Source organism: Chelonia mydas, chromosome 8 (genome assembly GCF_015237465.2).
Source record: "Chelonia mydas isolate rCheMyd1 chromosome 8, rCheMyd1.pri.v2, whole genome shotgun sequence".
Lineage (NCBI taxonomy): Eukaryota > Metazoa > Chordata > Testudines > Cheloniidae > Chelonia > Chelonia mydas.
Window position 1 is genome coordinate 21,849,218 of NC_057854.1, and position 20,582 is coordinate 21,869,799.

General features: G+C 44.3%; 1 protein-coding gene across 1 annotated transcript; it reads right to left on the minus strand.

Moving 5' to 3' along the window:
• Nucleotides 1–340: 340 nt before the first annotated feature.
• LOC102933568 (toll-like receptor 13) lies at nucleotides 341–5,622 on the minus strand. Its single transcript, XM_007062372.4, has one exon. The coding sequence runs from the start codon at nucleotides 5,558–5,560 to the stop codon at nucleotides 2,702–2,704; it is 2,859 nt and encodes a 952-aa protein (XP_007062434.3). The 5' UTR covers nucleotides 5,561–5,622; the 3' UTR covers nucleotides 341–2,701.
• Between the last annotated feature and the right edge of the window lie 14,960 nt (nucleotides 5,623–20,582).

Sequence of the window (20,582 nt, forward strand, 5' to 3'; positions counted from 1 at the left end):
CTGTGGGGTACCCTCAAGCCCTTTCACACACACGCACACACCCCTGCTGGGAAGGGCTGAGAAAGAAAAAAAAAAAGAAGAAGAAATCAGCTGTGGTCACCAGATAATTAAACAACATGTGCAGAAACCTCTTAAGACACAAAAAAACAATTCTGTTTTTAAAAAAAGTAAATTTTATTAATAAAAAACAATACACCTGGGAATTTAGGCATTTGCTAGATTTAAAAAAAAAAACTACAAGGATTAAGCATCTAGAATAGCTTTCTTGAGGTCCAGTTTAAAGGTTACAAGCAAAACAAAAGGACCTGGGTTTAGCATAGAGGAGTCCACAAGCCATAAAGAAACACAAGGAATAAACCTAATTGCGTCTTCCTAGACATTTCCTGATCTACTTACATATCTCAGGTTTTAAATGAGTAGTTTCTAGGTATGATACTGATGGTTTTTTCATACCTGGCCCAAACTCTTACAGCAGAGCTCTGTTTTGTTTGCCTCTCCCCAGGAGAACAACAACAGACAGACAAAGGGGAGTCTTGTTTCAATTTTAAAAAGTTCTAGCCTTCCATTGACTCTTTTGGCTAGGTGCCCACTCACTTCCTTTTACCTATGCATAACAGTGAGACTCTTTAATGCTTTACAGGTAGAGCAATTAGAGAACAGCTACTGTGAGGGATTTTATAGCTACTGGCTGGGTGGGTGTCCATAAAAGGGAGCTACCCCACCCCTTCATTTATCACAAGGTGTCTTCTTGTAACAACAGAGAATCCCTCTCAATCCATTTGCTTATGCCCGAGTAGGAAGTAAGGGCCCAATCTAGCAAAGCCATTAAGACTAGAGCTGGTTGAAAGTCGGAATTTTCATTCTGTGGGAAATTCCAAAATAAAAAATAAAGTTCTGTTTAGAAATGCAAATAGAATTTCGAAATTCCCTGCAAAAGGGAAAATCTGGAAAAAAAATCAGTTTGAAATAATCAAAACATGTTGTTTAAAAAACTTCTAAGTGAAATTGAGCCTGAGCTTCCGGCTCAACTGTGGTTCCCAGGGCTTCTAGGATCCTGACTCCCCATCAGGCTGCTGAGGAGCCGGGGCGCTCAGTCTTCCAGTTCTGTGGCTGGGAGCCTGGAAGCCTTGAGAGCCCCCAAAGCCTTTCAGGCTCTTGGGTCCGGAGCAGAGACCTGGAAGCCATAGGGCAGTCCGCATAGTGAGACTGCTCAGAGCTGCAGGCCCCAGAGCTGGTGGATTTCTGATAGAGCCCTGCCCGTGTGTGGTTCATGTTTTTGTGAAATATTTCAAGTTCAACAAATTGGCATTTTCCAAGGAAACCGTTTTGTTGAAAAATCCAGCTTTAGTTCAGTGGGACTACTCACATGCTTCTATTCTATATTGGTTCTCCGATCTCGCTAATCACCATAGTATCTGAACACTTGCTTAAAGTTAAGCATGTGCTTAAATGCTTTACTGCATTTAAGCCTTAGGTCTTATGTACACACAAAAGTTGTACCATTTTAATGACACCGCTGTAACTAAAGCGGTACAATCCCTCTAATGTGGACAGAGCCATATATCTATAAAACAGTGCTATATTGGTATATCCTTATATATATATCCTGGTATTCCTGAATGGGAAGCACAATAAGCAATAGTGATACAAGCACTTTTACACGGTTATAACTGCATCCACTCTAGGGGTTGTACCAGTATAATTATTTCATTAAAAATTACAAACCAGCCAACATGGTTCTACCAGTATAAAGAGTGTATAGAACAGAACTTAGTGTGGATATTTTCTCCCTGTCCAGATTGACACTGGTAATCAATCTCTTGTTCTAAAGATGAAATCTAGAAATTAACCTAAACATTTAAAGTTCTTAAACATTAAAAAATGAAATGTAGAAATTAATCTAAACATTAGATTTTAACAAGTGTAAAGATAATTAAAAGTTCATAGTAGAGCTTTTTCTCCATGCAGTTGTTCTCTTTAATTGCCTCAAAGCTGGATTTACATAATTTCAGGGAGTTTGAAAATGAAAGTTTGCACCTTACCTTTTCTTAAAGGTGATTTGCAAATTGTTTTAAAATAGTTTCACAATAAAGGTCATATGTTCACTGTGCCAAACAGCTGCAGACAGGAAGGCATTCATAATTTTGTTAAGTTTTCGTTTTGGGTTTGCAAAGGTTGTTTCCATCATTCTTTTCTACCCCAGGTTTGCTCTCCTTGGTTCACAATTACTTAGCTTTGCTACTGAGCTCTTCTTTCTTTCTTTCTTTCTTTCTTTCTTTCTTTCTTTCTTTCTTTCTTTCTTTTCTTTTTCCTTTTTTACATTTTTAAAGCACATTAAAACCCAATTAACAAATTTCATCAAATTAAGCTTGATGGCCTCGCAGACTCAAGGCTTCTGTTTAGCCACAGAACAGGTAAAGGAGCACATAGAGTCAAACAAGCTTCACTCACATACGGTCACTAGCCCAGTCTATAAGCCTCAGCCGTGGCTTGGCAATGTGCAGGTGGTTTTAGGACTGACCTCTTTGTAATGCAAGTGCCATTGTCATAGTCCCCTTCAGTGAGGGGAAGCCAAATATTTTCAAATACTGGACACAAATGTCTTCAATATCCAGGCTGATATCTAGAAATCGCAGAGATGGGCCCATCAGAAATGTCATAAGCAGACAGAGAGAGTCACTGCAGGCCACTGTGTTTGGGGTCATTCCAGATGGAGACCAGAAGACAAAATAGGATCTTCATCCTCTTTCCCCTCACTTGTCTTCAAGGCCATGTTGAGTTTATGCCAAAACAGCGGAATCTCCTTCTCCTCCTGGGGCCACGTGAGGTATGTTTTCTTCTTCACCAGCTTTCTCATTCTGTGGTAGGGTGATAGACTATCACTGGGGATGTGTTCCAGGAAAATTAGGACCAGGACATCCATGTGTTCATCAAAGAGGCGAAAGCTGGCCACCTGCATCTCCTTAGAGCACCACTCACTTTCCAGGTAATGGCGGGTTATGACACAAATGGTCTTCCTGCTGGCATAGATGTTCTCCACAATGTTCTTCAGGATGCACTTCCCTGGTTCAAAGTCACGGTGGTGCAGACATAGCCTCCAGTGGTATTTGTCTTCCAGTGTGGGAAGGAGCTCATTGACCACCCACTCCTGGTCATGCGTGTTGTAGGAGACAAACGCGTCATACTCGTATTTTTTATGTTGCCTCATCCTTTTGTACCTCTTGTCATGAATATAGGCAAGGAGCAGGTGGTAAGCATAAATCCCCTGCCACCTCCGGCGAAAACAGATGCAGACTATCATCAGTAAAATAATTGTGATTGTATTCGTAACAAACAGAATAAACTCATTGTCGACTGTGCAGGAGGAGGTGTGGAAGGCCCACAGTTTCCTTCCCTTACTGGTAAGTGGGAAAGCACATGTGTACTGGTAGAAATAGATCACCTGAGTTTTTAAGTCATGAAGAGACCAATTGAGGAACGCTTGGTTATCACAAGAACAAGTGAAAGGATTTTGTCTAAGATCCAAAAAAGTAAGGTAAGATAAAGCCCTTATGTGCTTAAGTTCAATTACATTTAGTTTGTTTCCAGACACTCTGAGTATGACCAGCTTAGAAAAGTTTACCTGGAGAACAAAATCAAGGGACTGCAGCCCTATTTTATTGAGATGTAGCTCTCTCAGCTTCGGTACAGGCTGGAACAGAGCTGGGCTAATGGGACTGATAGGATTGTTGCTCAAATCCAGTTCTTCAAGCATAGGGGTGTAACTAAAGGTGGCTGGATCCAAATTAGTGACGGGCAAGTTGCCAGCATGGATTCTCACTATTGATTCCAACCCTTGCAAGAAGTTAGATGGGAAATTCAGAAGCCCATTCCGACGTTGGCTGTTCAGAGAGAGGTATTTTAAGGACTTCAGGAGAATGAAGGGAGGGTTGTCAAGTTCTCCAGATGTCTCATAGGAGATGTAATTTCCAAAAAGCTGAAGGTCAACCAATGAGGTTAGTCCCTGGAAGATGCCTTTCTGGAAGGTTTGCTTGGTGATCTTATTTGTGGCAAGAAGCAGTGTCTGAAGGTGGCTCAGACCTTCAAAGGCTCCGGGTTCTATTGTGCTAATTTGGTTGTCCAGCAGGCTGAGAAACTGCAGAGAAGTCAGATTCCTAAAAGTTTCTTTCTTGATGGAGCTCATCTTATTTCCTGTTAGTTCCATTTTTTCCAGCTTCCCTAAACTATCTGAAAAAGGTTGTGAGATTTCCAAAAGGAGGTTCATTCTGATATTTAATTCCAACAAATTGTGTAGATCCGAAAACAAATCTGAGCTGATCTTAGTGATTTTGTTTCCAGTTAGATTGAGGTGCTCCAGGTTCTTTAGATTGGCAAAGTCATTTGGGACAATTTTCCTAATTTGGTTAAAGCTGAGATCCAGACTTTTCAGAGACGTTATATTCGAAGTTGCATTTGGTACTGCAGTGAACTCATTGTTTGCCAGGGAAAGACTCTGTAAAGAATTCAGGGGCTGAAAAGATATACATGGCACCACTTTAAACCTGCTGTGTGTCAGATCCAAATGCCATAAATGAGTGCAGTTTTCAAAGACAATTCCTTTAATGCTTTCAAATTTATTGCCTTGTAAGTTAAGAGTCTTGACATTTCGGTGCCAAAGGCATACTTTTTCTATGATATTGTCAGAATCAGTCAAGTTCAACTCATTTAGGTGGATCTCCTCTAGCAAAGAGCAATTCAGTTTTTGGACCACAGCCAATATGTCTAGTGGTGTCATAAATATTCCTCCTAAATATAATCTCTTTAACCCTTTCAGGAAACAAGGGTCTTGTATAATCCATGTAATGTGGTTATGGGTGCCAGAGAAAGATAAATCCAGTGAAAGAAGTCTATACAAAGCATCAGTTGCAACATCAATGAAAGAGATTGGGTTATGGGATGCATCCAGTTCACGAAGCCACATGGGCACATTAACAATATCTTTGGTAGTGAAATTTGTTATATTGTTCTCTCTTATGTGCAGCTCTTCCAAAGATTTTACCTTAAACACAACATCCAAAGCATTCAGAGAATGTAACTTGTTTGATGATAAATCAATTACCTTTAACTTCATCAGGTGGGCAAAGGCAGATGCCTCAATCCTGTCAATATTATTTTCCCTAAGTAGCAAGACTGTAAGGTTCCCCAGCCCATCAAACATAGAGCTGGAAAGAACTCTCAGCTGGTTTGAAGTGAGGTTCAAGATCTTTAGGCTGCTTGTGTGAGTAAAAGTGCCTTCTTCAATTAGATGAATTTGGTTCTGAGAAACATTCAAGACTTGCAACAGATTCAGTTTGCTAAAGTCGCTCTGCCTCAGGCTTGCAATCTGATTCTCCGACAGATCTAAGCTGCTTACATTCCAGGGAAGATGACTTGGGACTCGAGGCAAGTTCTGATGATAGCACAGCACCTTTATCATTTTGCTCCACTGTTCATGGACCATACAGTTCTGCAGTGAGTAAGGAGCCACTCCTTGGCCTTGGCTGTAGAAAATCAAGGCAGAGAAAAGCTGCAGGAACAACATCTCTCTAACTCCTGATCGCTCCTTAGTTCAAAACCAAAAAGAGTCGTAGTGAGGAGAAAGCTGAAAGTGAAATTAGTGCTCTTGTGTAATCAGGAAAAGTCTCCAAATGCGGAAGAAAAAAATCCTCATGTTGCATATCACTATTAATAAAATATTGAGGTCTCTGTTTTCAGAAGAGCTGGAGTTAGTTGCTTTAAGTCTCATCCTACTGAAGAATTAAAAATTAAAGGGCCAAATTTTCAAAGGACAGTGCAGTGGGTATGTGAGCACCCGATAGGGCCTGCATAAAACACTCAGGCATGTGCACAATGGGCAAGTGTGCAGAAAGGCCATAATTTCTGTATATATATATATATATATATCTTCTTACTATATGTTCCATTCTATGCATCTGATGAAGTAGGCTGTAGCCCACAAAAGCTTATGTTCTAATAAATTTGTTAGTCTCTGAGGTGCCACAAGGACTCATGTTCTTCTTGCGGATATAGACTAACACGGCTGCTACTCTGAAATCTCTCCACAGTGTAATTCACCTGAGGCAGACAGACAGCACAAGGGGTATACTGCACTTAAGTCCTTCACAAAGGGGTGAATTTCACCCTGTGCCTTCCATCTGAGGATCTCAAAAGGACTCTACAAATATTTGTGAGTCAAACCTCATAACAGCCCTGTGGGGTATGTATGAATAAGGAAATTCAATGGAGTGTTGCCACTGCATGGCATGAGAATCTCAGCTTTTTTAAAAATTAATTTCTAGCCCTAGTGGTTGCAGAGAAAAGTTGGAAAATGTGACCCTTAAAAGTGCAAACACCAGAAGCCAAATAAAAAGAACCCCAAATGTACTGGGTTTTGAAATCACATGATTTTTAAGCTAATCTTGTGATTTTTGAACCCTTGGGGTTGGTGGCAGTATGAGTGTGGTGGGGTTTGCTCCCCACACTGCCCCTGCAAGAGCTGAGTAGGACCAGGTGGGCCAATCAGCTAATTAGGCTGCAAATGAGGAAGCTTTAGGCTGGAGGCAGCTAGTTAGAGAGAAGCTCAGCTGTGAGGGACAGGTGAGGTTTGTACAAAGGACAGGAAATTGGAAGCAAAAAGGGGAGCAGGGAGAAGTGTGTGATCACTCCCTGGGAAAAGGGAGGAGTGGTTGTGGGGGGAGGGAAGAGACTGGCAAACGCAGAGGTGTGGGGAGGGCCAGACGGTTTGGAAACTGCTCAGGGAAAGTCAGCAAGGTGCAGGAAATGGATCTTGGCTGCTGTGTAGAGGGCCCCTGAGCTGGAACCCAAAGTAGAGGGTGGGCCTGGGTTCCCCTACCAGTCTCTGTGGGAGTGGCACTGTGAGGCAGTGAAGTGGAAGACTGCCTGAGGCTACCGCAGAGCAGGAACCTTGATACATTCCCCCATATACACCCCACAAGGGGTAAGTACAATAGTGACCTGGTCGGAGGGCTGAGTGATGAAAAGGATGCCGCAGTTTTGTAGCGAAAGACAGGCTGCAGAGGAGAAATTGACAGGGTATAATTGCTGGAAGGGGTGTTGGCTTGACCGAGCTAACCCACAGAACGGACCAGGAAGCAAGTAGAGCCCCCTGTCACAGTGGGGCACAGAGAGACTTGTCCAAGGTCACACAGCGAGTTTCTAGCAGAACAAGGGCTAGAATGCAGATCTCTGGATTATTAGAACAGTGCCTCAGGGGGCATTCCTGGGGCTGTTGTAATGGGAGCTCTTGGCTTTGCACATTAACTGCTCCTGGATGCTAGGAAGATTGTGAGACCAGATCCAATGTCACTTTGGCCCCCCATAAGTAGCTTCTCAAGGCAAAAAAGCCAGTGACAAATGTAAAATCCAAAGGCGATAGAACTCAGGAGGTAACTGGCTTGATCGAAATGTCTGTACCTTCAGAAGGGAGGGAGTTCCATGGGGCCCAGTTGCACAGCCTTGGTGATTCAATATGCTGCCCTCTCCTGTCCATCTCAGGAAAAGGACCAAGGCCTCAACTGAGTCCGCAGCAGGCTACAGCTGTGAGTACCACTCTACCCTGAGTGTTAGTCGTGTGCTGGGTGTACCACAAGCTCAGAGGCAAGGTGTGTAGGCACTCCAAACACAAGGGCTTCAGGCTCTAACTCTTAGTGGGTTCCCCAAAACCCTTGCACACTTTATGCAACTGAAGATTGATTCCTTTCCTAGTACTGCCAGAAATAACTGCTGCACCCTGGGCATGCTTGTTTTAATGGTTACAAGATAAATCCCAGTTCCCAGTTTAGCCAGAGGGGCAGTAAAGCACATGGACATAGAGGTATCCAGGAGTCAGTGTGACCCCTTCGCATTGGCCTTCTGCCTGGGGGTTGCAGCACCATGTCTTCCTGTTGCAACTGGGTTAATGGTGGCTCAGCTCTCCGGCCCTCCAGAGCCCCAACTCCTAGACTAACTGCTGTCCAGCTTTTCCCTTCTCAGCCTGCTCCCAGGTTGCTGCCACCCACTTCTGGCACCTGTTTTAATGATTATGGATCCCTCCGCTAGCTGGATGTTGGACTATGGTAATGAAGCCCGGTAATGAAGCCCAGTAATGAGCTAGCCGGCTCTTTATAGTGCATCTGTAGTTAATGCAGAATGGAGCCAGTGCTCGTTTCCTGTGCCACATGCATGTCCTCTAGCTCATGCCCAGCATATCTGTATTTTTGTGGCAACAGCTTAGATACAAGTTGTTGGTTCAAGACGCTAGGCCAGGTGCCCATTTACACCAACAGTGCATAGCTCCATTGACTCAGTGGAGTTTCATCCCTTTACAAAAGGTAAGAATCTGGCCCAGTGTGTTTTCAATCTATATGATTGGGTTGAGTGTTTTATAATCAGTTGTGAGTCCAGAAAACATCAGTTTGTCTCACACTTCCCTGCCAGCCTGTGGATTCCCAGGGCAGCTAGAGTCACGGGGTTCTCCTATTGCACCACTGAACTGCTTTGACTTTCTGCTTACCCAGCCTACTTCTGTCTCCAAACAGGAAGCTAGCTGCCATCGCAGAGTCAAGCCTTAAATATATTTCCTGTGCTCGTGGCACTTTAGAGGAGGCAAGGAAATCTCAGGCCTTTTGCTGTAAATGTCTTTGGTACCATAGAGGAAAACAAAAGCAACCAGGCTGTAAGTGGTTTGTATTCTACAGACTACGCTTAGGCCAGTGGTCTCCAAACTTTTTTGATCGCGCACTCCTATCAGTAAAAAATTTTTGAGCATGCACCCCCAATATATGTATATTTATGTATAAATTATGTACATGTACTACTGTACTAATATATTGTGTAAATGATAAAACATACACAAAAAATAGAAATTAAAAAACGATGAGATAAAGATGAAATAATAAAATAAAAATTTTAAAAATATTGTTTAACGGTACAAAAAACCTTTTGCTCTCACTAAAAAAAATTATTATTTTTAGTGAGAGCAAAATGTGATTGGATATGCTTTATTATTTTTGAAAATCTTGGTTTAACACTTTGTGATACAGCGGGTGCTCAGGGTGGGGGTGCGGGGTGTGGGAGGGAGTTAGGGTGTGGGAGGGCGCTCAGGGTGGGGGTGCGGGGTCTGGGAGGGAGTTAGGGTGTGGGAGGGCGCTCAGGGTGGGGGTGCGGGAGGAGGCTCAGGGCTGGGGCAGGCAGGAGGTGCAGAGCACTTACCTGGGGCAGCTCCTGTTTGGTGCAGGGGGGGTGCAGGTGGTGCTGCGCTGCGCAGAGCCACCCCCATGGCCACGATTCTGGGAGCCGCGATTCTGGGAGCTCCCCACCCCCACGGCAGGCAGGGCCACCCAGACCGTAGGGGCTTCAGGGCCCTGGGCTAAGGGGGCCCTGGCCTGAAGCTCTAAAGCCCCTTTCAGATTGCGGCCCTGAGAGCACGGGCCCGAGGACTCGGGAGGAGCAGGGGCAGCCACGCAGCCAGAGGCCGGAGAGAAGCGGCGCTTTCCCCTTCAAAGCGGCGCTTCGCTCCGGCCGGCTTTGAGGGGGAAAGTGCTGCTTCTTTCTGGCCGCTGGCTGTGCGGCTGCCCCTGCTCCTCCACAGGCCAGAGGACTCAGGGCTGCCCCCCACCCTCTTTTTTTTTTTTTTTTCCTCCCTCAGGCGGTGCTCCTCCTGCCATGCCGCCCTTTTGCTCCGGCGGCGCCCCTCCTGCTGTGCCCCCCAATCGATCGTCTTGTGCGCACCCCACTTTGGAGACCACTGGCTTAGGCAATGGTTCCCTGAGGATTACAGACTGAGAACCAGCTGCTTGTTTTGTCTAGGACCAATTGGAGGATAACGGGCTGTCCTGAAGGGGTGGGATAGCAAAAAGTGCACCCACCCCATAGCTGTGCAGATTTGTGCCGTAGTGTCAGCTGGGCTCTTTCTTGTCTCTAGGACAAGGATTAATTTAAGTGCCCTTTCATCCCTACTCCATCCAGTCCCTGCAGGTCAGTGTTCAGGCAACTGGTCTGAGACATCAGCAGTTCAGAGGAACCCTCACTCTCACTGTACTTTGTGTTTACCCTGTTCTCACTCCGGCTCAACTCCTGATAGGCCACATCTTGAGAGGTGCTGAGCATGTGCCACTCCCCTGGATGTCCATGAGAGGTCCAATCCCTTGACATTGCTCAGTGGGAGTTTTGCTGGAGTAAGGATTTGGGGATTTTGACCCAGAGATGACCCCAGACTGGAACACCCAATTCCAAACAAATAATTGTGAAGGAAAAGCTGCAGCTCAGGTCACTTTGAAAGGTGAGCCTCTTCAGTTAGAGTGATATATGCATCTGTCACCTCTGGCCTGAGTATCTGCTCCTCTCCACTGAACTGCAAAGCTTTTCTTGACATTTGAGAGCTGCTGCTTGCAGAGATCAAAAGAACATGGCCTGAGAGATGCTGTTTGATTTTTTTTTTCTTTCCTCAAAAGGCTGTTGTGAGCCTCTGTTCATTAGCGTTTGTGAAGAGCTGTGGATGGAAGGTGCTAGCTAATGGAAGGGTTATTCTCATATTATTATTGCCACAGTAAGGTAAATATCACCATCAAATCAATCTCACCCTTGATGCACAGAAACCTGTTCCATGTCTTCCTATGAGCAGTGCTTACAATGCACAGGTCTCCCCTGTCTAGCTTCAGGATCTGAGTGATAGATTAAAAGGATGCAAGCTGCATTGCTCTGGTGCTTTTCAGACCAAGATCTTCGAAGAGTTCCTGTAGAGTGGGGCTTTAAATGAATTTCAGGGCTGATGAACAGTGTCATGGTGACAGCTCTGGAGACTTTCCAAAATAGGAACCTACGTTGGACTCCTAAATCTATATTTAGACACCTAAAGAAGTGATCTGCTTTCAGAGGTGCTGAGCACCCAGCAACTACCATTTGGCTTCACTGGAAGCTGCGGGATGCTCAGCACCTTCCAATAGCAGGCCGCTTATGTAAGTTCCTAAATACAGGCTGGGGAGCATAACCCATTTTGGCAAATCCTCCACTTAGCCCCAGAGCAAATACAACCCAGGCAGCATCAGGACAAGCTCCCCCTCTATGTGCCTGAATACTGACCAGGAGGGACCACCACCTGGGGTGAAAGGACACTTCAGTTTGTCCTTGCCAGCTGTGATGGCAATTTTGTGCAGGAGACATTTCTCCACCAGTCTTTGCACCGAGGCCAACAATTTTCTTCACTGAGTTTCTCAACAATGTTCAGAGCAAGGCTATTTTTAGACCCATACCCCCACCCTCCACAGCTGTCTGCCTCACAGAGGGCAGAGTTCCCTTTATTGAGTTCCTTTCTGGAATTATATTTGCTTTGATTCTCTGCATTGGGTTTAGATACCGTGGTCATTGATTCCTGATCAGGACTGCAAGCAGGGTTGTACGCTCTAGTATGCAGCACTGGCAAGAGATTTTTAGGGGGTATGGGGTACCAGAAAGACTTGGGGCTAGGCCCCACCCCCCTCCAGTGGTGGGGTGGGGCTGCGCTCTGCTCCTTAAAGGAGCAGAACACAGCTAGGGAGGACATTCTTTCTTTATATGGCTTTAACAGCAAAATGCGTATGCTAACAACCTTAAACAAAGGCTTTGTTTAAGTTTGTTAGCATATGTATTGTGTTGTTAAATTGGTCAAGAGTCCTCAAGAGGTGAGGGGTTGGGGGGGTGGGACAGGGATGGAAGGAATTTAAACAGTGTTTTTTATATTGTTTCTCCCCATTGGTCTGAATTATCCAGGACATCCATATTGCATTACATCAGAGGATGTTTGGATTCCGATGTCAGCCCAGTTTTGCAGCCTGACAGGAGTCAGGTGGTGTCTCCAGTGAACACAGAATTCTTCTTTGCAGCCAAACTAGTCTAACATGCATTTTGCTAACTGGAACTGGAGCAGAAAAACAAAGAAAACAAATGCCTCATTTTCCAGCTTTGTGGGTGAGAGAACTATAAGTGAAGATTATAATGCCGGACACTGACTACCTTAAACCAGCTGCTTCAGGAATCTGCCAAGAACTTTGCTGAAAATATGTTCCTCATCTTAGCAATGGAGCTAAGACTTTTCACACTTCTGCCCACCTTTATTCGAATGAAGCTCCTTCTGATCTGACAGCGCAGGCATTGTCAGTTTCATCTAGAACAATTTACAAACTTGAAACCTAATCCTGTAAACCCTTAATCATTTGATAAATCCCATTGAAGACAATGGGACTATTTGCATGTCTATGGACCACTTTTGTGGTAAGAGTTTGAGAAGTCTGTTCTGTTCCTATAAAGGAAGTTGACTCCCCCATTGAAATGCAATGTTTGGGTATGATATAATGCAGTTTAGGATACAGTTCTACTTAAAATTGTCTTTTAATAAGTCAGACATATGCTGAAATGTCTCCTCGCCCAACTCCATATTCCATATAAACAGACTGAAATACTACATATTTTAAGGGAAAGTGAGTAGTTAAGCATGTTGATGTTTGTGTATACAAACACCCATTTCATCACTGTACTGGAAAATATAGCTGAACTTAAATTTCTGAAAGTTTAACAGCCCCAATTGTTCTCTGTGTTAATCAGTGTGAATCTTAAATTACATGCCTTCTAAGAGAAAAGAATCAGTCCACACTTACTGAAAAAAAAATTCCTTCTAACTGTTGTTCAGAAGAATGCTATAAGACACATACATAACCTCATGAGCAGAAGGCGGAGAGGAGACCCTCCCACATTATGACCAGCAAAAAAAAAAAAAAAAAATTTAATAAAATCTCAAAGAGGGAGAGGTTCACAGATTTGCTAACCTAAAAACCTGTGTTATGCTTTAGACCACCTCCGCACGTACCAGGTTTGAACATTGAAAAGTTAACTACAAAGGAACATTGAAGCCCATTAACCTGAATGTGTGCCAGCCAGTATGCCCTCCCGGACTAAAGGTGTAGTCACACCTGAACAGCTAAAAATTAACCTTGCCCTTTTTAGCTAAACGGAGTCATGTCACTGGCTCCATCTCTGTTGTTACATAACAGATAACAAAACTCCAGTGGGACCTGGTGCTGGCACATAGGGTCTGATGTACGTGGTGTGATTTTTCAGAATCTCTTTTGGGAATAGTCATGTAGGTGAAATAGCTGGTACTTATGATTATGCTATTTCTATGCATGTATATTCATCTTGGTATCTGAAGTTATGAATATTTGCTATGTTTACTACATGTTTGCTCCTGTGGTAACACCCACAAGGTATTTAGCCAGCACATGAAGGGACAAGTCAAGTTGAATGGCCCATTAAGGAACACTTAGCTCACAATGGACCCTGGAAAATGCCTGTCTACACTTAATGGACTTTTTGTGAATGTTCTAACTAGAATATGGGTGGGGGTGATGGACATGTAACTTGCACATGTGACTCCAAACACCATCTTTCACAGTAAAAAGAGATTTCCCTTACTTGGCACTTAGCAGAAGCTAAAGGCCCTGGCCTGGAAACCTCTCCATTTTGCCTTTTTCCTGCTCTGGCCTCTTTCCTGCTCCAGCCTCTGGACTATGATATATACTAATGGGAACATTCTAACCAAGGGACTGAGGACTTTAAGGTAATCTGGAGCCTTCATATTTCCTTGATCCTTTGCAGATGGACTTATGAGTTGGATATGGTACAGAGACTGTTCTAGCCTCGTTGATTGCTGATTTCTCCCTTGCAATGGACAAAGATCAGATGTTATCTGACTTTTTCACTTGAATCAGCAGCCTTTGATACCTGTGGTATAAGCAACATAGCCCTTGCTTGAGTGGTTTTGTTCTTTCCTCTCCAAATGTCAAAGCCTGTTCCCATTGAACTCAATAGGAACAGGATTTGGTCCCTAGTGATCAGAGAATGTGATTTTGATCAATTGATTATCTGTCCGGAGATAGTTCTCATGCATATTCTTCCAGGCTGATTTTGCTTGCCACTCCTGTATGTCATGCTGAGGAAAATAATAAAACAATTTGTGCTGTAGTTCTATCACGCTGGACATGGCACACACAGTTCTATGCCTCTTTTCCATCAAACCCAGATGGCGCAGCATCTTTGCTTTCCTAGTGCCTGATGGAGAGCAATTCTTGGATACAGGCAAGCTGGCAGAAGCTTAGTTTGGACATAAGGGAGGCACTGATGGTGTGTTAAGGGAAAGTGGGATGATTGTCCTTCCTATCCTTCTTTCATTTAAGAAGTTTTCAATTTGGGGTGCTGCTGGATCCTCAATGACACCTGGAAGTACAGGTGGCACCAGGCAACTGTTGAACGGATGCAGTTGTAAAATTTTAGACCGGTAATGGGAGTGTCGGAGGGGACAGGGAGAGTGTGGGGGCCCCAGGCTGGGGGTGGGGTGGGGAGGAGTCACATGGAGGGTCACGTGGGGAGGTCATGTGCCCCCCTGCCCCCTTGTGTCCCTCCCATGAGTGCAGTACTGGCAAGACATGATTTCTACTAGTACCATTGTTCCTGATAGATAAAAAGTCTATTGAAAAACTGTCAGGCCATTATGATTACAGATGTCCAGGTCCAGGTCCAAAGCCCATTAATAACTGGGGACCAGATAGAATCTAGCTGTGTCCGAGAGATGATCTCCTTCCCAAGTCTTCCAGCCCCTCTTGCCATCCTGAAATCTCCACAGGTCTTACTTCCTCCTAAACTCGGGAGTTCTCAATCATTTATAGTCAAGGGAAAGAAGCCAACTGCTCATTAGCCACTTCACAGAATAAGCCACCTACATCTTGTTTGTTAATTAAAAGAACAGATCATTGCACTGCATTTTCTTTATTAAAACCAGTGATTTACGTCATTCTAAAGCTTCATCAGGCTTTTTGTGAGCCCAGGATAATTGGCTGACATGGAGGCAGAAGAGAAAAGCTCAGGATTCAAAGCAGAAGAAATAAACATTCAGCATTCATCCGTCCACAAGGATTCACCTGAAATCAGCTCCTGACACTGTCCTGGACTCCTCCAGCTTCCTTTTGCTTTATATGGGAATGGGCCAAAATATTGGAAATGATTGGATCGTGCATTTCTTGGACAGTGTTCAAGGAGAGTGCAGGTGAATGCAGAGCTGGAGCTCCCTTGGGAAGAGATTAGACTGCGATGCAAGGACAACAAAACAGAGAAACCTAATTTCCAGGGTCACTTCTTCTGAACTTGATGTATTCACCAAGCTGAGTTGTACTAATATCTCTCCTGACCTGCCGGCTTTGGTCCATCTTATGTATAAAATGTGTATTCTCAATGTCTCTGAACAGTCTCACTGGAGCTACTCCTAGATGATTTGAGGAGGAAGGTTGGGCCATATGACATATAAAAGATAATTTTCTCTATAGTTGCAATAAGCTCTTAGATCTATGATATGACCTGTTCTATCACAGTAATTGAGTCATTCTTCATACAGACATAGGTCACAGAGGAAACTTCACTAGCATTATAATTCAGGGAGTGAAACTGGTTGATTTGTTCAATGCTTTGAACATATGACATTTCCATAAGTGCTATTAATAACACACTTTTAAAAAGTTGCAAATAATTCTGAAAACAAATGTTCTTAAAATAACAATTTCCTCTTATTTTTCCTATGCAAGTCTCCCTTGTGCATCTCTCACATAACAGGATAAAGACAGCTGGGGCCAGATCTTCCCATGGGATAAATCAGCCTTCTTTCACAGAAGTCAATGGAGCTATACCAATTTTCACCATCTGAGGATCTGGCCCACAGCATGAAACCAAAGGTAAATGCTGCAAGCCCTCGGTATGTTCAACATCAGTTCTGCCTGCATTAGGGACCACTGAGGGACTGGATACCAGGTGTTTTCATTATTGTGAAACTCAAACTCCCATCTCATTGAATTCAGTAGGGCTATAGCACCGTAACTAAGAGGAGAATGTGTCTTTAGCTCTTCGGTCACACTAATGGCAATGAACTAATACAAGACTTTGGAATTATCAGCCATTTCACAATAGCCTGTGGTTTTCCAGGTGCAAACTGAGTCAAGCGCTCGTATAGCATTGTGCCATTGAGACAGACCTTCCGAGGCGCTGGGGTGGTAAGAGGAGCTGGAGCTGGAACATAAAAATATTAAATAAATCTTATCAAAAACCCCATTATTTTACTCCATATTAAGTGCTGTTTTTCCAAGCAGCCCTTGCTCCCCCAGACCATAATGAGATTAATGTTCACATTTAATGGCCTGTAAGATATTTGCCTTTGTTAGTTTGTAGTCTCTGTGCTTGGAAAGGCAGCAGGAAATGCCACAGAGAAACTCCCTTCTGCTACTGATAAAGAATATTTCAAGGAAAATAAGCAACTGGGTATGAAAACAATGGCAGAATGGAACACGTAGCGAGACACCTTGGAGCACAGCCCGCTGCCACTGAAGTCAATAGGAATTTCCCCCGGCTGCAGTGGAAGCAGGATTGTGAGAAATGACCTAACTGCAGTAATTATGTAGTTAAAAAAAACAAATGTTTTCCTTGCATCACACTCCACATGCAGAAGGTCTGTCTGCAGTATTTGTCTGCATAATCTGCCCTGTCTTATTCTTCTCCTTCCTGGGCCCCAACACCAGAGTGTCTGATGTTCACCTCACAGCAGCAGTTTAGCAAGAAATCGGTCTTAAAAAAATTGTTTTGCATCTGACACCACCTGCAAAGAACAATCCAGCTTCATTCAAGAAGATGGGGCCCCAAAACATAGGAGATGCTGTAAAACACAAGATCTGCTTCTCTTTAAAATGAACGGAAAATACTGATGGTCTGTTCAGTCGTTTCTAGATACTCTTGTTGACCCAGTGTCATGGGTCCACAGGCTTGGTGCCCTTGAACAGCTCTGACTCAATCCCTGGCAGGAGCCTCTTCAGCGTGACAACCCCCGCAGGGCACACTCTCAGTAGGGTAAACTTCCTTGCCGTCAATGCCTCCTGGGATTAACCACGGAGCCTTCAGCACCCCTGCAGTGAATCCAGCTGAATAGGCCACTTGAGGAAGCCTTGCCCCCACCCCCCAAAAGGAAGCAAAGCGCGTGCGTGCGCGCGCGCTCGCACACACACACACACGCCTTCCTTAGTCCTCAGTCAGCAGTGACTCTCAGCCAGCATTGTAAAAACAAAAGGGTTTATTAATTGTCTGGAGCACAGCATAGAAAATTCTTTTTGTTAGCACAGTGAGCAGGAAGTTACAGCAAAATCCATCTTGATCAGATCCAGAGCCCTAAGAGCTGGCTCTCGACCCTCAAGTCCCCATTTCACCAGCCCTCCTCCCTCCCCCAACTCCTTCCAGCTGCCTCATGCTTAGCCACCACCTCTGGCTCCTTTCCAGTCCTTTGTCCTGGTTCCCAGGAAAACTCTTGTCACCTGCTTTCCACCTTAGTTCCTTTGTTTCCCAGCTGGTCAAACCGGTTGATTTCCTGCAGAGGCTTGGCTGTTCAGGGCTGTTAGTTGCTAGGCACGAGTTGTCTGGGCCATCAGAATGACCCTTAACCTCTGGCTGAGTTACTGAAGTCGTCAAATCATGGTTTAAAGACTTCAAGTTACAGAGAAGCTACCATTTACACTAGTTCAAACCTGCAAGTGACCTGTGCCCCATGCTGCAAATTCCTTCCCAACCCTAAGACCCACCAGCTAGACACCTGGGGAAGAATTCTCTGTAGTAATGCAGAGCCATTCCGAGCTAGTGTCCCATCACTCGCAGTTGGAGATAGATCAGCTACCTGTCATTATAGGCAGTTCCATCATACCACCCCTCCATAAATTTGTCAGACTCAGTCTTGAAGCCAGTTGGGCTTTTTTTCCCCATTGCTCCCCTTGGAAGCTGTTCCAGAACATCACTCCTCTGATGGTTAGAAACCTTTGCCTAATTTCAAGCCTAAACTTGTTGATGGCGAGTATATATCCATTTGTTTTTGTGTCCACATTGGTGCTTAAATAACTCCTCTTCCTCCCTGGTATTTATCCCTCTGATGTATTTATAGAGAGCAATCATATCTCCCCTCAGTCTTCTTTTTGTTAGGCTAAACAAACCAAGCTCTTTGAGTCTCCTCTCATAAGGTAGGTTTTCCATTCCTCGGATCATCCTAGTAGCCTTTCTCTGCACCTGTTCCATTAACAGGTGTTCTATTAATTCATCTTTCTTAAACATGGGAGACCAGAATTGCACACAGTACTCCAGATGAGATCTCACTAGTGCCTTGTATAATGGTACTAACACTTCCCTGTCTCTACTGGAAATACGTGGAACATCTCTTAGAATTCATGGAGTTGGTTTATCTTTTTACCAACAAGAAAACTAAGCATTGACCCATTTTAGCCAGAAAGTTCTTATGTCTTCTGGCAGTAGTTGATAAATTTGTGGTCACTCTGGGAAGGCAATTACATTCCAAGCAAACACATTCCAAGTTGCATTAGCACCAATGGAAATGTCGACTGATGAGCTTGTGCCCCAACTGGCTTGGCAGCTTTATTCTTTGCAATGTTGCTCTCACATTCCTTCCATCTTTGACTTTCAATCCAAGCAGGAAGAACAAAGTTCAGATCCTGCAGCTGTGGCCAGGAAACCAGCATCTGACTTCATCTTCAGAACAACAATGGGCCATAAAGACTGGGCGTCTGGTCAGTTTGGTGCAGAAACACGTACTACTAAGAAGTGGATGAGTTGTCAGGATTAGTGTGATTCCCTGGAAGACATACACCAGAGAGGAAGAGCTCACCTCGGGTAGGCATCTCATCTTATCTTTCAAAGCCACTGCTTCCTGATGTGCTGATAGTGTGGAAAATACCAGCAAACGAGCGTGCAGCTTCATTGGTGATGTGGTGCATCGGGGTACCAATGGCAAGATGTGGGGGTATTTTGCTGCAGATTGGGGGTGTTATGTAGTCCAGGGTCTTTGGAACTGTGGGGCAGTAGTGTACAGAAGGGTATAGGTCCAGCTCTGGATGTCAGGTGTATGCAATAATGGGCACACAACTGCAGAATCAACACAAAATCAGGAAGAGAGAGGAAAATAGTATTGTCAAATGTGGATGGTTGGGTCTTTTTCAAAAGCGTTTCCCCAGCTGACGCTTTCTCATGTCTTCTAGAATCAGAGGGGCTGATTTAATCTAAATATTATTTTTAAGAATTTACTTTAGAGACAATACACTGCAAGTGGACTTCCTTGATGGAATTATTTTTTCCTCGTTACCTTATTTACAGTAAATCTAATTCACCCCAAACATCCCAAGGAATTTTTAACATACATAAGTGTAGATACATGGCCATTTCAGTCTATTCTGTCAGTGATCTGCATAGCAAGAGGTCCTCAGGTAGTCCACATTATTGTATATGTATGATCTTATGTTACCACCTCACCCAAAGTGAGGTCCCAGGTGGGATTGAGCATTTGCCCTTCTGAGCTGAATTGAGAAACTTTTCCAGCTTAATTAGGACAGAATTGTGCCCCTTATGGAGGTCAGAAACTATTTGATGGGAGATGCTGGTGACCAGAGCCTGAAATTGTGGTGTAATCATGTTGTGTCAATAGAACAGCACCCTTCTCCTGCAGTGATGAGGTGCAGCTGGTGCAGTTTGTTTGTGGGAGTGGGAGGTACAAACACCCTTTCCATCACACCCATCTTCTCTTCCATTCCTATTCTCAGATTCTTTTGTACAGCGCTACGTTCCCTTGTGCATCACCCCCAGAAACCTGCACAGCTTGATTTCAGATTCTGAGTCCAAAAGCAGGAACTGCTTGCCAGCTCTGCGAGCAAATTAGCAGGCTATCATGGAGGTGCCAGAAGTTAGCTTCCTGTCAGTTGTGTGAGGAGCCCAGGGCTCGTTGGGTGGAGACCTTACTGAGCGGGATGGGCAAATAATTCTAGTGGTTGCTTGTGTAATACCCAGCTTGCAAAATAGTTATTTCTGCTCTCCAGCAAACTTGTGACTTTTATTTACTTATTCCTGTCACTCTCCATGGCCCTGTCAGACCATGGCCTTTCCTCCTTGAGGTTGCCCAAAACAGGACCTGCTGTGGCAGTGTTCAGTGTGATGTGCACACTGATTACAGTAGGAATTGGACTCAGATCCATCCATTCATTTCTTGTAGCTATCAGATGGCAATGTCCACAATCCAACTGGGGCTGGATCTGGACCAAGAGATGAAAGGCTCCATGCCCTTCTACCAGTTCCCCAGGATGCCTGGTTCCCATGATCATCCTGAGATCTCAAGGCATCTTTCAGCCAGCCAGCCCCAGTTGTGGTCAGGAATTTATGGAGAAATGGAAAAATCCAATTGCTGATTAGAATAAACCCTTGTAACCAAGGCAGCCACCTGCATCCTTTGCACTAATAAGAGGAAGGAAGATGAATAAATATCGGCATTGTTTAGTTTCTTGAAAAAAGCAATTAAAGTGATACTGAGACTTCAATAGAAGTTCCAGGAGCCCAGAATGCTTGGTCTGCATACAGAGAAAGAGGAAAGCTCTCAAATCAAATAGAGAGAAGAGCAGAGTGTTTGACATGCATCAGCCTGTGATCATCACTCTGAAATCAGCATCTGGCTTTCTCTTGATGTC

Coding starts and splice junctions, on each gene's coding strand:
- LOC102933568 (XM_007062372.4), bottom strand. CDS start 5,560: ATGTTGTTCCTGCAGCTTTTCTCTGCCTTGATTTTCTACAGCCAAGGC.